This window comes from Vespa velutina, chromosome 2, assembly GCF_912470025.1.
Source record: "Vespa velutina chromosome 2, iVesVel2.1, whole genome shotgun sequence".
NCBI classification, from domain to species: domain Eukaryota; kingdom Metazoa; phylum Arthropoda; class Insecta; order Hymenoptera; family Vespidae; genus Vespa; species Vespa velutina.
Genome location: NC_062189.1, coordinates 4,612,372 through 4,628,458, shown reverse-complemented (window position 1 = coordinate 4,628,458; position 16,087 = coordinate 4,612,372). Strand labels below are relative to the sequence as shown.

Below are 16,087 nucleotides of genomic sequence, written 5' to 3'. Positions count from 1 at the left end.
AGAGAGAGAGAGAGATAAAGAAAGAAGATGTCCAACTCGTCAGGATTTATGCGTGAGAAAGAAAAACATACACAGACCTCTACATCTTTAAATGTATGTATCTTCGACGTATCGCGATAAACGATATCTGTAAATAAACGTGTCAGATTCCAAATCTCATAGGCCCATCTAAGTGTTTGCATAATACCCATATGATCAAAGATGTTATTTTCTAATCTTATAATAAATTGATTATATATTATATCAAACTAACTATATACATCCTTGAAATCATTTCTCGAGATAAAATGTTTCGCAATAAATGTCTTATCTAATCGTCACTACGCATCGTACAATTTCTATTAGTTTAAATCAAGAAATACTTAGATCAATCAATTGATTGTTCTTCTTTAACGTTATTATGAAAAGACGAGCAGGTGTGTATACGGATCCTTTCATAGAAGATTCCTTCGTATCTCACGGTAGGAGGTCGAACGGACCTTCTCATAGAACTTAAAGTTAGTCGCACCTCGAAACCGGTGGAACGTAACGAATTGTCCCGGTAGAAGAGACGTGACTCAACGGCCGCTCTTTTACAGTCGAGCGCTCATTTCGGTCGGTGAAACGGGTCGTCCTTCGAGGAGGTCAGTCCGTAAAGAAACGACTCGTTTGCTTTATCTGGTAACAATGAAGAAAACAATGGAGACATTCGCAAAGAACTTTATCGATCGTTCCTTGAAACTTTCGAATTCTTTAACGATCGATAATTATTATTAACGACAGCAACTCCATCGACACGGACAATAACGAGGAAAAAATTATCTTTGGCGTTGTAATTCGAGAGATTATCAAGAATAAAGAGATCAACGTATTAAACTCGACAAACCCATGGAGTCTTTTATGGAAGTATCATTTCATGACAAAATGCTCGAACGAAAGGACTCAATTTAACGAAATCGTTTTACCGAGTTCGTAAACGTTTTTCTCGTTGTCGGACGTAATCTCGAACGAACCGATAAGTCGTCGTTGGCGATCGGTCGCCAAAACGGTCGTAAACATCCTAGCCGGTGATTTCACCAACGTACCGTTTCACCAATGCGAGTACCCGATTCAGAGTGCTCGAGTACCTGCCTCGTACACCTGTACGAGAGCTCGGCTTTATCGTTGTACAGTCGAATGCCACCTGTGTGACCATCTCTACCGCACAGGTGTCTTTTAAAGAATTTCATTAATTACAAATGGAAAACCTCGGTTTCTTCAAGCAGAAAGGGAGAGAAAGAGAATTAAGAAGGGAACGAAACAGCTGTCGTAATTCACCCGACACCTGCACAGATTCTCGAGTTTTCCCGATGACCTCGACCCCAAAGGCCCGATCGTATTTCCCATATCTCCCCTCTCTTTCATCAAGAGGAAATGCAATAAAGTTTACAAACCCAAGTGTTCTTTTATCATTGGTTAATCCAGCGGAAAAAGTCGATAATATAATCGAAAGATATCTTTTTATGTGTACATATTTTTTTTTTTCCTTTTTTTTTCTTTTTTCTTCTAATCGTCTGTCAAGAATCCACAGATTTCATTTTCTTTCGTAAAGGAAAAATTTTCTTTCGAAATTTTTTTCCCTTCAGACGGACACATAAATTATCTAAGAATTCATCGGAAATTCATATTCCAATGATATTATCACAATCGATATATAATACTGTTTATAAGTAATCGAGGCCAACAAGAAGAACGCTTTGTCTTTTCTCGACGGAAAGCTTGGAAATGTTTTAACGAGCGCAAACGAAAGTAACGGTAAACAGAAGTACCTCCAGGTGCTGTTATTCACGACACCTGGACGAATACTATGCTTTTCTCAGGGATCTCAGCCCTAAAAAAGCTAGGGTTCCTAGAACCCTACCGAGTGCAGATGCGATCATAGCTACCCTCGAATATATATATATATGTTTAAGATGATATAACAATGTTACATATAATGTAATAACGAATCTTTAGCACAAAGAATACATTCTCTATCGTTTTTAGTCTCTCTAAAACAGTTAATATAGTCCACGTTCTTCTTATATCTTTCTCCCTATCTCTATCTCTTCCTCTCTTTCTCTCTCTCTCTTTCTCTCTCTATCTCTCTATCTATTTTTCTCTGTTTCTCTTATCGATTTTCGCACGGACCTAACTTCGAAGTGAACGACTAAAGCGAAAGAACTACGATCGGCTGAAACGATTTCGGCAATTCTCGCGAGTCTCCTTCAATCCCTTTTTCTCTGAGAGGGTCCAAAGACGATGTCGCCCGGGGGCACTCGTTCTCCGATCTTGGCAGAAATTCGAGCTCAGCTCCGTGGTCGTACAACACAAAACAACGACATGGGGTCCGTGTTCGCGATGGAACGAGGCAAGAACGGAAAACAGGCTCCCACGAATCCCACGACGCTCGTTGGCGAGAAAAAGAGAGAGAAAGAGAGAGAGAGAAAGAGAGAGAGAGAGAGAGAGAGGAGAGCCGCGAAGGAAAGGCTGCGGGTTCTCTCGGTGGCTCTCTCGCTTTGCTCTAGCGATGGCTATGATCCAACATTGAAGGCAAACAAATGAACTATATACGTTTATAACAATGGGTATTTATTTTGAATCATTCACTTCATCGAAATTTCATGAAAGAAAATATTATTATTTTCCTTATTTAAAAGGTCCGACTTAATGGGAAATATATATTTAATAGATTATTATCGTATTGGAAAAAGAAAGTTGGAGGCGCATGATGAGATCCATCATCGACATGACCCTTCGGTATCGCTTCGGTAACTTCGTACAATAAACCGAGACAGGCGATCGACCCTTTCAACAACGGAACGCGTTCGTACGGGCGCACGATCGCTTATACACGCTCGTGAGTTCTCCGGTACTCGCTCGTACGGTCCGACTTATGAATGGTATCTGCACGCGTTCCCACGTCACTGAATGAGTCTCGAGTCTCTCACGTCCGGCGAGATTATCGTGGTGTCTCGTGTCTCTCTCACCCCACCCCTTTTACCGTCTTAACTGTGCAATTCTTTTCTCCTCATACTTCTGTTATCTCAATCCTTTTAATATAAAACAAATTTTAGATGAAGGACATAATAAAGAACGCCAAATTATTTTGGTCTCTTTCATTCGATTTTCGAATAATAGCAAAGTCTGAAGGAAAAACGAATCGTTGCTAAAATCATAATCCATGGAATGTATAATATGACGATATATGAGGTTTTGAATTTAAAAATTATAATTCGCGACGGGATTATTTTAGACGATGATTTTGCAAAAATGAATGGGAAAAAAATCATAGAGAATACGAGAGGGAACAGGTGTCTTGATTGGCTAAACAGGTGATCGTTTGTAGCCTTCGCTACGAGACTGGACGGTGTTGGCTTAGATCTCAGCGTAGCATCGATGAACGGACGAATAGACGGACGGACGGACGAACGAACGGACACCTGCACGCCTCCGATCGTACGTAACATCAGCCCTACTCTCTTGCATACTCGCTTGCTGCCCCCTCGCTTGCTTTCTCGGGGGCCGTCGGTCCTCCTGCGGAGGGTCCGTCAGGAAGCACTCCGTCGGAGAGTGCTTGGATGAAAAAGAAAGATAGAAAGTATAATAAAGAAAAGGAAGATAGAAGATGAATCGGAGAAGGAGTCAAGGAAAGAGTCTCGGCACCGAAACGAGTGTAGCCGAGAATAAAGGGAACTGAGAGAGAAAGATAGCGAATACCACTAATATAAGTACGAGACGGATAAAGATAGAACGTGTTGGCATGGTTAAGGCCGACAAAGACGAACGAGCTGCGGGCTCATTTTAGCGAGCGAATAGGAGAAGGAAGGAACGTTGTTGGAGCTATGAGAGAGAAACAGCATGTGAGGAGAAAGAGATAGAAAAGGATAGTGAAAAAGAGAAAGAGAGAGAGAGAGAGAGAGAGATCGAGTTATGTCGGAGGCGCCGTGATTCAACCGAACGCGCAGGTGTGCCGCAGACTGGCCGGCGCCTCTCTGGAATGCGCGCACCCCACCGGTCTCCTCTCGCACCTCTCTCTCCTCTCGTCCTCTTCCTGCCTCTCGACAGGACTGCCGAGCCACTCTCGGTCGGTCGGACTCTCCCTCTACTCTCGGTCCACCGAGCCGATCACGACGCACACGCGCAAAAGCGCATTACGCTCGCTCGCGCACCTACACACTTATCTACGTTCACGTATCTAACCATGTATTTGTCTGTATGTACGTCCGACGCGACTACGTCACGTCCTCTCACGGCAATCAGTGCAGCTGGCCACCAACGCGTTCCCACGGGGCCAAACCAACCGGACCAGCCACCTTCGGTCGCCTTTGCGAACGCTCCTTCCCCTCCACGTTCTTTCTCTCACCATCTTCTCCTCCTTTCCTCCCTTTTTTTATTTTCTTTTTTCTTTTTTTCTTTTTTTCTTGTTTTTGTTTTCTTTCTTTTTATTTTTTATTCTCTTCACCTTCGCGCTGAATTTTTCCACGTTGTCTCGTTCGCTCGGTCTTACCACACAACCGATCATTCGCTTTTCGACATGTTAGTTTCGAACGGAAATTATCACTTTACAATATTAATAAATTTATTATCGTCGTTTATGATTTTATTATTTTTTTTATTAACGAACTATCGCGAGAGAACAACTATTGTATTAAACAAAATCTGTATCCCATGTAAATAATTAAAGAGAGGAAAAAGATATATATATATATATATATATATATATATATATCATGAATAAGTCCATTTCTCAAAATATAATATTAATAGCAGGTGCACTAAAATGCATTCTCTATATCCAAAAAACCAAAACATTTAGCATCTCGAAGTACAATGCAACTTTTACATACACATACATACATATATATATATATATATATATATATATATATACATATATATATATGGGAGTCGAGCCACTGCATTTTTGTCTCTTTTTTTTCTTTTTCGTCGCTGGGCTTTACCTTCTTCGGGTCTCTCGTTCTTTTTTTTCTTCGTTTCTTTTACTTTTTATTTTCTTTATCTCTTTGCCGGCTTACCTGCTAGCCCTGCGGCTACGTTGGCAACGTACGCGTAAAAGCCGCTCTCCGGTCACTTCTCGCAAAATTTGTCGCCATGTTTTTGCTTCGCTTATCTTCATGTGGAAAGGGCAAAGTGAGAGAGATAGAGAACTTTCCTGCACAACTTTCTCGCTACGATGACCATGAAATGGATTCATCGCCGTTACTCGCGACGTGAACGTAAAAATTTCGATAGAAAACAGACGGACACGAAGTCAAAGGAGAACAGAGGTGGTCCTTGTTACGTTCTCTTATCGATCGAAAGAGAAGTGGCGTCGAATGGCTTTTCACGGCTGGCTTACGTACTTTCGACTTTTCGTGATTCGACCATGATATTTATTACAGCGTCGAGGTTGTTCGTTTAAGAATTACGACGACAAGGGTTACGGGGCTATCGCCATCGATAAAGAATTTCTTGCCTTCTTTTAGACCCTTTTGCTAACGAGAAAACGTATTCTCTAACGAGTAATCATCGCAGTAATCATAACGGGATATACTACTTCGAAAGAAGAGTCATTTTTTTTATCGTCGTTCATAATTATCTCATGCGAATGAAAATATAATAGGAAACATTGTAAAATATGTGTATACACACAAAAGGAGACTCGATTCTTTAAAAGATCGGAAGTTATGTACACGCAAAGACACGTTTCTTTCTTCTTGAGAGAATTTCGTCGAATGCGCCGCAACCATGGCCGGAATGCATGTACGTTGCAGCATACTATCGTAGTTACCTATACAGACACAGATTTTACGGCTACTTCGAAGCTCATCGTATTTGGGTTAAAACCACGGCCATTGTATTGCCGTGAGATAGCGAAGAAAGGTGATGGGTGAAGAAGATTGAAAAAGGAAGGAGCTCGTGAAACGAAGTTATATACCAAGCACTGTGTCTGAATGGTAACAAAGTATTTCGGAACACCTGAGAAATACCTGATGCGTTCGTGTACCTGCATGGTGATGGGATGGGTATACGGTCGCTTTGAGAAATATAGGAATTCGCTGAAACGCGGATTAATATCCAGTTCAGGGACGTTCAACGCACATAACACATAAACGAAATACAAAAATACCTATGCAAGGTGATCCGTGCCAATGACAATGCTTTACGATAATACTTCTACATCGGGTAGTCTCGTTGAAGAAATAAAACGTAGTTTACGCTTGGACGTAGGTTACGCTGAAACGAAAAATCTTGAATAAAAGAAAGAATCTTGAAACAGCAGCATAGGTAAGAACAATATCCAAGGTTTTATATTATTATTCGAATAAACAGGATACGTTGCATGTCTAATTTCGAATACGATAAAAAAAATAAAAAAAAGCAGATTCTTTTTTACTTTACGGCAAATAGTGAAACAAAAGTACTAGGGCACGCAAAGAATAAAGAAATTTCTATTTCCAAGCTTGCCTCTAACATAATTTGTTCTAGATTGTGAGTTGAGTCCTAGATGAAGCACAAGTATCTCGGAAAGGGGTCAAGATGCGTATCTAGTTGCGTTAATGACGATTCGTATCGTATGTACCTCTAACCTAACGCGTACGTTCGAGCGTTTGCCATGGCACGCTCGAGGACTTGGATATTTTAAAAACGGATGACGAGGTAGTATTTTCGCGGCGCGGCCCGTTTGAACAGCTGCGCAAATAGCGAATCTTCACGTTAGTTTGGGCACTGATTCTTGTCTCCCAGGTTTTCGTTTCATTCTCATTCCTTTTTATCAAGTTATCGCCTCGAGGCCAACACGATGATAAAGAAGAAATTTCTCGCGTGAACGATGAAAATGAGGATGATAGCAATTGAGAAGCCCTGCACGTTTACAATTAACGTCGTGTTATTCCCTCGCAATGAATAGAGCGAGAGAGAGAGAGAGAGAGAGAGAGAGAGACAGACAGAAAGAGATAGAGAGAGAGAGAGAGAGAGAGAGAGGAGAGAAAGAGAGAAAAATAGAGAGAGAAAATTCGTGATGAAGCAGAGTGGCTGTATATATAGTTATAGCCACGACGTGGCCCTGATACGATGTTACAGTCTGTAGGCAGTCAGGAATCGGGAGGGTCGCCCCACAGCTAACACGTGCAACGCGCACGTGCACTCCGAGAGACCACTCTAGCCTCTGGCGCACAATCATCGGATGCCAAGATACACTCCACGGAATAATTTTCGAGGGGCACTCCCATACTTTCCTCGTGTGCGGAGCACTAAAAAAAAAAAAAGAAAGAACAGAAAAAAGAATACAATATATGTACTATGTACGCTATCACAGGAAACAAATTTCATAATTTAACGAAGAACTAATCGTCCTCGTTCAAATATTTATTGTTATTACGTACATCATATAAATGGTTATTCGAAACTAACGATTTGTCCTACGCATTGATGAGACTTAAACGTAGACGCGTTCCAACGCGTCATTCGAAGAAAAGATATTTTCTTATGTACATATTTTCAGCTCGAGCACGTTCCAACAACGTTCGTGCTTAAGGGAAGAGACACGTTGTACCGGGCTTTGCGTTAAGACTTGCATTTTAAAGATTCTTATTGTTGTCCGCTATATTCTGACCTGCGAGATAAATTTAATAAACACAATTACGTTTGAAATTCGTATCGAAATAATACTAGGATGAGTAAGAGTTCAAGAATCTGATCAGATTGATAAAGGAAAACATGGAGAGGCAAGTAATTTTATGTATAGTTACACATTGCGTTCGCATGGTAGGGAAATTTATTCGTACGAGTGTACACGCGAGGTGAGTACCTACGTAGGCTATCGCTGTGGCGCGACAGAACAACGACGACGACGACGACGACGACGACGACGACGACGACGACGACGACGACGACGACGACGACGACGACGACGAAGCCGACGACGACGATGACGACGATGACGACGATGACGACGACGACGACGACGACGACGACGTTGAGGACGAACGCGATGCGGCAGGAAGCACACGATTACCACGGACTCTCACTTTGGGGTCGTTCGTTGCACGGTGCAATGTGCGCATCGGGCAGCTGCGGAAGAAGAAGAAGAAGAAGAAGAAGAAGAAGAGAGACTTGCTTGAGTTTCACCACTCGCGATCTCTAGCCGAGCACGACGCTCCGATCTCGAAAGGGAGGTGAGACGAGCGCGAGCAACATAACAGCGTCGTCGCCGTCTCGCTAATTATAGGCAGTCTACGTTCTTCGACAACTCGAGATTTCGCGCCTTTTCCTTTCCATCTTTTTTACGTCCTTTTATCCTTCCTTTCCTTTCTTTTCCTTAAGAAATACTTAACGCACACTTCGTTATAGATTGGTAATTATGAAAGCTGGCTATTTTAGTCGAAATTTCAATAAAAGAAAAAAGCAAGATAGTAAGAATGAATAATAATAGAAAAATGTCAAGATGGCTAGAATAAGCTCGTAGATATCTCAGTTGCGTGCGACTGTTATGCTGACGCGAAATGAGAAATACGATGCAAAAGGTCGACCTCGTATTTGGAGCGACCATAAATAGACGCTCGACATCGAACCTATCCGTCATCCTGATTGATCGTTCTAATCTTGTATTTTTTAAGGCAAGTCTCGTTAATGCACGATATTCGCCACTAGATATACCTACTTGTATAAACCTTCTAACGATCGGTAAAACGGGAAATGTCCATTTTCTGATCCAACACATCAACAACGTGACTTAGCATCTTTCAATTCAGGTAATCGCAAAATGATAATGTACATAACGTTATCGTATGCTTTATTGCTGCATTCTTATCTTATTTATCTTTGGATTGATTTTAAAATTCTACTACATGAGACATTTTATTATTTTCCGATATGGCGCAGCATCTACATCTAAAAATGACGTATCTGGCGCGTCTCATGATTTCTACCTTCTTTTAATGCTATGAAAACAGTTCGTGAATATCCGTCACAAAAATTATCACGTGAACATCGATTCTAATCACATTAATGATAGAATGAACTCACATTTGTAACATTTGATTGTAAACATCGATAACAATAGACAAGGACAAAAATCAAAAATACAATCTGGTGATCCTTGGCCGCTCGTACTCGTACGCGATTAAGCGCACACCTGCCAGAACTTTAATCGAGAAAAGATATCTCGATAAATAAAACACGTGTATTTTTATCAAGTACATACGTACTTATTTGTCCTGTCTTATTCTACGAACAATCAAATCTCTAAAAAAAAAAAAAAAAAAAAAAAAAAAAGAAGTCATTTTATCCTAGGAGCTCGGATGTCAATATAAAATACAAGCAAGATTAATTAATTTCAAAATTACATTCGTTTTAAGAAAATAATAATTTATATTATTACAAATTCTAATTGTTAATATACGAACGAATGTTGATGTAGAGATTAATAAATCGGATAAATACGATTGATAAGCTCGGAATGCAAGAATATTCTGAAAAAAAATGAAAGAGTTCTTATCGGAAGTTAAACTTAAGAACGATTGAGTGCGATTATGTGAAATAGGAGACTTCATGGAATTTCAGTTCTTATGTATGTACTAAGAATGCACTCACGGAATTAAGGTTTCCTTATCTCTCACGATAAGCTTATGTCGATAAACTTATCCCTTGTTCGTGGATATAGAAAGAATTCGTTCAAGTGCCCAACCAAGTACAGCTGACCGTAACACCTGGATGTGATGGCCGATTTGGCCGAGTCACTTCCTTCGATGATTCATATAAATTGTATAAAGCACAATCTAGAGTAACAAGATGTCTCTCGAATTTTAATGAAGATAGAAACTTCGAAGAAATTTGATCAATATGAAATGAAATTATGCATTCCTAGGTAAATCTATCATATATATATATATATATATATATATATATAAATATATATATATCGTCTATCTATGAATTATATTGTACTTCAGTAAGGATAAACATTATCAGTAATTATAACACTATCAGTGCATTGTTATAATTGTTTCATAACCGATAATATACAATTGCATTTATTTTTAAAACTATTTATTAAAATAGTTTTAAAAATATGATTTCACTTGAAAATATGAGTTTATCTTACGGGACGTAAAATTCTTGGGCTAACTTCGATATCGACTTCAAACATCTTTTGTGAAAACAACAACGTCGTAAAAGAAAAATCTTGTGAATTTTATAAAAACAGGCCACGTAGGCGACGTGGAGGTTTCTCATGAATCATTCATAATACATGAGATAATAGCGGCAAAGTCAGCTGTTGACGAATGCGTCCGCAGCACAGTCACGCTTTCCTACGTCGAGTTTCGACCGACAAACGATCCCTCCGAACGTCTCCTCTGCAACTCTTTTCAAATTGTCATTGGCTACGTTTCACTTGTAAGATTAAAGGAAAAAAAAAAAAGAAAAAACAGCTACGCCTTTTTATTCAATCCTTCTATCTTTTAAATATTTCATATGCTGTCAAAAAAATTTACACGAAACAAATGGACGATTTTACATAATCCTAATCTATACACGATAACATACTGTTATATCTACAATATATCTTTCATAGAATATGATAAATAAATAAATAAGAATAGCAATTATAGTGATTTCCCGAGACTTTGATACTTTCCTTAGAGATAAAAAATTATCTCTATCTCGAATTACGTTTAATTTATTGTTAAATTTAAGTCGATAAAATCTGACAGTCGTTAATTAGTAACCCGCATCGTATATTTAAAAGATTAGCTAGCCTTTATATTAGCTCGTTAATCTTTTTTGAAATGTAAATAAACATTTTGTTGTTTTTGTAATGTTCGTCGTATGTATCTTTTTTGTTAAACGATCATTCTCGATCCTGTCAATTAGTATTTTTTCATTCAAATCAATGTTGAATCATTAAACACACATGCATATCTATAAACACATATAATTACTATGTTAGAAAATCCCGAATGATTTAAAACAAACATTCCGGTTAATTATGCTGCTAAAGTTACGTCCAAAATCAATATTTCCTACGCTAATGATGAGACCGTACTTGTAGTTGGAGCGTTTCGTGATATAAGATAAAACTTATAGAGAAGGAAAAGAAGAGAGAGACTGTCGCTTAGAAATATTCTACGTGCCTTTGAAAGACTTAGCGAAAAGTCATGACACGGTTCGCTTTCCATAGTGTTAACCAACAGTGAGGAGAGTAGTTTCGTCAGTTTATTTATTCTGAGGTCAAGGGAACTTCGTTTCTTAAACTCGAAGGTCAAGGAGTCAATGAGATCCGGTTGCTCAGGTATGCATGCTCGTGCAAGTGCACGAGTCTCGCTGCCGTCTCGTTCAATTTTATTCTCTGTAATTTTCCATGGAATTCTCGCGTCAGTTTCGTCGCCGATGTGAGCCTCATAACTTTCCACAAAGTTTCGCTATTCACGAAGAGCTTTCCCATTTTCTAATTTCAACATAACGACAGAATATAGCTCAAAGAGACATTCTATGTTTTTCAATTAAAACTTTTATAATAACAATAATATAGAAATAAAAAAAGAAAATATAAATAGAAAAAGAGAATAGAAAGAGCTTTTAAATCTTAACTTATACTACAATATAATTTCGATACGCGAACAAAAACACATACCAGAATATCTATAGATAATGAGAAACAGTCAAATTTATATATTTGTCATAATATTTTATTTTTCTCAGTTTTGAAACAAAGATAAACCAAAAACAATCAATATAATATTTTTCCCAGAACAAAGGAATAACGTATCATAATTTGAGAGAGATATATGAAAGTAAATATTGTTTCCAAATAGACTACTAGGTCGATAGAATATTACGAATAGATGAATACGGTAGATAGTGTAAACAAATTTCCTAATGCATATTCCTTTCAATGTACGACAAACGAGTATTTTCGATCTCATCAATGACGTAGGGTACCACTATTCAACGTCTATATCTTCCCACGATTGATACCCTTCTCGCCACCATCATTGTTTCCTTTGAGAAATCCTAGCTTAACCAGTAAATCCCACGAGAAGCTTTGTCAATATTCGACTCTCTCTCTCTCTCTTTCTCTTTCTCTTTTTACGCGACACGCATGAATGCACGCAAAAGAGAAACACATATAAAAACTATTACGCGTGTGTATGATGTGTGTGTGCGTGTGTATGCGTGCACGCACCATGATTCTTCCTCTTCAACTCGTAGCGCCGCGCATCGCGTCGAGTTCTTGTCTTGGCAAGCGGTAACGAGACTCCGTAGCCGAAGTCACGGAGTCGCGAGCATAATCACGCGAGCTAAGCAAGAAGGTAGGAGTCAGGCATACGTAAAACCATAGCCGGAATCATGCTGTACAGGTTGGTGGTGGCAGAGATCAGGGAGGTGAAGGAGATGGAACGACGAGGAGGAGGAGGGGGAGGACAGTGTGCGCAGTCTGTACGCTAAGCACACCTCGACGATGGTGGTTGTCCGTTCTCATCTATGATGACGATGATGGTGGTGGTAACGGTGTCGTACTGGTGGTAGTAGTCGTGATGGCTAGTGGCTGGCGCCGCCGGACGTTCAACAATGGTCGTGCCCCTCCTCGATCTCCCGTCTTGTCCCGCCGACGCCACTGCTCCCATGGTCATCGAACACCCCCGACTAGTGATGGTTTCGAATCGCAATTGATGCAAACAATTACCAATTATAACATATTTACTTGTTTCAATAATTCTAAGGATTTATTAAAATTCTCTTTAATTTTTCAATAAGAAATAATATATAAATAAAAAAGATGTGTATGTATATATATATATATATATATATATATATATACACATATATAATTGTAATAATGTAAGTAACTGTTCCTTAATAACCTTGTGTTTTAACGTTTCAGATTTGGTAATATAACAATAACATTATTGTTATTTTTCATTCGTACAATAGAACGACAAAAGAGCTAAGGGCAAATGTAAAAAATAGGTCAATGAAAAAAGAAACGATCGTTGACATGCACCAGTCGAACCCAACGCTAGACCACTCGAGCAGCGATTGCGCTGTGTGAGCGTTGGAGGCGTCGTGGATAGAGAAGTGGTAGGGTAGGGGTAGACTATAAAACAGCGCAGGTGAGGGGCGGAGACCAGTTGACTTCGATCCTCTGAGCGCAGTGTACCGTAGCATGTTCACTGTGCTCTCCTACTTTATACACATAGATACACTGCACTTCCAAAAACCTCCATTTCTCTTACTTTTTTTTATAATCTTCGACTAGTCACTATTATTACCGTATTAAAAGGATGATTATCGCGTGTGAAGCTAACTCGTGATATACAAGTTTGCGCGCAAGTCTGTATGTGTGTGACACACCGCGAGTTTCTCAAAGGATTTGCAATAACGAAAAAGTAATAATACAAGAAGGAAATAGAAGAGGAAATAAATCAACAAGAGAGAAAAATATCTTTAAGAGGAAAAAGAGTAGCTCTCCTTTTTGGATTCTTCCTCTCTCTACCTTTCGCTCTCTCTCTTTCTCTCTCTCTCTCTCTCTCTCCGAGACTTCGTTCGATCGATAATTCGCCGGGTACGTGTGAGTGCGCCGACACGACGATTATTAACCAATATCGAGAGAAACAAATTGCAAAGGAATCTCGTGAAAAAAAAAAACATTCGTCGACGATAAAACCCAATCGTCAAATCACAGTGATAAACGAATAAGAGAAATATCAAAGAAAATATGAAAGCTATGGTGGTGAGCCCTGTAGGTGGTCGAGTACCACCAACTCGTGGTGTTCTACACAACAGTTTGAGTATAAACGGAACGAGAAGAGATCTCGAGGCGGAGGAAGTCGCCGCTTATCTGACAAAGTTAAGATCATTGGTGCCGGATATGCCGAGGAAGAGGAAACTTTCGAAGCTCGAAGTAATACAGAGGGTGATCGAATACATATGCGATCTACAAACGACTCTGGAGGAGACGAATGTCCATCAAGAAACAACAAAGACGAAACCGACGTCAACGAGACAGCCACTTCAACCTCTGCTAAATACGGTGAGCACCGGTAGCACAGGCTCGACGACACCGGCGGCAGCTATGGCAGCAGCGGCAGCAGCCACGACGACGATGACGGCAAACAGCACGGTGGCCGAACGGTGACCTGTCACAGGAAAAAAATTTCAATGAGGGCCAGATCGCTAGGAGAGATCGTCCTCGTGGGCTGACTCCGGCTTGAACGCAGGGTTCCGTCGGCCCCTGACTTCCGTCCTCCTCCTCGAAGAATTCCTTCGTCTCTTCTTCGTCTTTGGGACCCGAGAAAAACGGAAGGATACGCGAACGATGCGAGGAACTAGGAACAGGACGACGAGTAGACCCTTGCGCCCAGTACAATCTCTTTCCTCGCGAAAGCCTGTAAATACTTGTACATAGACTCATCGCATTCCTCGCACGACCTCTCATCGCCGATAGACACCACCACCTCATCGCCTCCGATCTTCGTCTCTGTTTCTCTGTCTTTCTATCTCTTCATCCCCCTTTTTCTCTTCGATCAGTAGACATGTTCCGACTCAATCTAGAAATGAGAATATTGTTTTTTCCTTCGATTCTTCCTTTTTTTGCTTTACATGGTGAAAAATTTAACCATTCATTGTTGGCTTCTTTCATTTCAATTTCTTCTTTTCAATTGCGATCGGTTGAAAGGCAAGACGATATCAAATTCTGAAAATATATATAATTTCATTTTATTACATTCAAAATATTATCATTCTGACAAAATATCACGTACGATGCCCCACCCAACCAATCGTAAATCGATCTTTGTTTGCAGACCCATTGTAACAAATTTTATCTTCGCGTTGATCAAAGTCTGTATCATTTCTAACTCGCTCTGTAGATAATAAAGAAAATTTTTATTACGATTATTACATTTATCGTACTAAAAATACTTAAAATGCTATATTATTATTATTATTATTATTATTATTATTATTATTATTATTATTATTATTATTATTATTATTATTATTAATAATATTATTATTATTATATGATTATATCATTATTATTGTTATCGCTCTTCATATTATAATTTAGAAACCTTCCGTAACTATTGTATATTCGCGAAGACTGAAAGGCTGTAAGTATATCGTCGCACGAGGGTAATACGCTCGTGTATACAAAATAAATGCAAACTGTGTCCGTAAGTTATACCTGTGTCGCTTATTTCCTCGTAACATCCTCTCATCTCTAGTATATTACCTAGTAGATAATTAGTGAAGACCGAAACAGCTGTTTCTGCTTTGTTTTTGCTTTTATCGATTCAATTTTGCAGGATAATTATTAAGACCTGTAAATTAAAAAAAAATGCATGAATTTCTTCATCGCTAATTAACAAACTAACTTTCTGATACGACCAAATCAGAATAATTAAATTGGTCAACGATGTAAATGAGGAAAAAAAACCGATAAAGAAAGCGCAAAGAGAATCGATTTTTACGTTAAAAGAGCAAAATAAAATATAGACATATCTCTTCTCGAAGAAAGGACATTACTTCCGTACCATTATCATACGACGACCCCAAAGCTGATGGATTCCTGGGAGCGGCGTTTCCTCATTTCCTGCATCGCTAAAAGCAGTAAATCCGTGGGGATTGGATGGCCGTAGGAGGGGTAGGGTGGAATTAAATAGGCGCACGTGTGCGTAATAATCCATGCACACGTGCGAGGAAGGTAAGGAGGACGGGTGGTCGTCGTCGACGTCCTCGTCCTAGTCCTCGAAGGATGTTGCACGAAAGGGGAGCGGTAATGTTGTATTGTGTTCCGACAGGGTGTAGGAGTTCGCGAAGTCCGTATTGATCGACTCCCTATCCCGTCCGGGTCGCGTGCGCTTTCCTGGGAACCGTGGCTTCGTACGATACCCACGGGAACCGATCTCAAGCAAGCAACCAAGCTACTACCCCTGTCCGCTCTCTTGACTCCTCCTCGACACCCCTTGCAACCATTCGAGCCCACTTGGCATTCATGAGCGAGAGTAGTAGCCGTACGATGGCGAGGGTGACGACGGGAGACTACTAGCCCATCGCCTGCTGGTGGATGTGCACTAATAAT

At 39.8% G+C, this 16,087-nt stretch overlaps 1 protein-coding gene and 2 long non-coding RNA genes across 5 annotated transcripts; 2 read left to right on the top strand and 1 right to left on the bottom strand.

Moving 5' to 3' along the window:
• Positions 1-30: 30 nt before the first annotated feature.
• On the bottom strand, positions 31-12,812 carry LOC124946878. Of its 3 annotated transcripts, XR_007100226.1 has the most exons (4): positions 12,188-12,812; positions 7,386-7,615; positions 6,131-7,253; positions 31-3,573 (listed from the first exon to the last, which is right to left on the bottom strand). It is a non-coding gene; the product is annotated as an uncharacterized LOC124946878 (long non-coding RNA). The 3 variants fall into 3 exon arrangements; XR_007100225.1 differs by lacking the exon at positions 31-3,573 and having other exon boundaries at positions 4,910-7,253; positions 12,188-12,810; XR_007100227.1 differs by lacking the exons at positions 6,131-7,253; positions 7,386-7,615 and having other exon boundaries at positions 12,145-12,812.
• LOC124946879 lies at positions 5,559-10,529 on the top strand. The gene is made up of 3 exons (XR_007100228.1): positions 5,559-6,288; positions 6,490-8,753; positions 8,884-10,529. It is a non-coding gene; the product is annotated as an uncharacterized LOC124946879 (long non-coding RNA).
• Positions 12,813-13,118: 306 nt separating the features above from the next.
• LOC124946877 (DNA-binding protein inhibitor ID-3) lies at positions 13,119-15,187 on the top strand. Its single transcript, XM_047488221.1, has one exon. The coding sequence runs from the start codon at positions 13,721-13,723 to the stop codon at positions 14,138-14,140; it is 420 nt and encodes a 139-aa protein (XP_047344177.1). The 5' UTR covers positions 13,119-13,720; the 3' UTR covers positions 14,141-15,187.
• Positions 15,188-16,087: the final 900 nt, after the last annotated feature.

Coding starts and splice junctions, on each gene's coding strand:
- LOC124946877 (XM_047488221.1), top strand. CDS start 13,721: ATGAAAGCTATGGTGGTGAGCCCTGTAGGTGGTCGAGTACCACCAACT.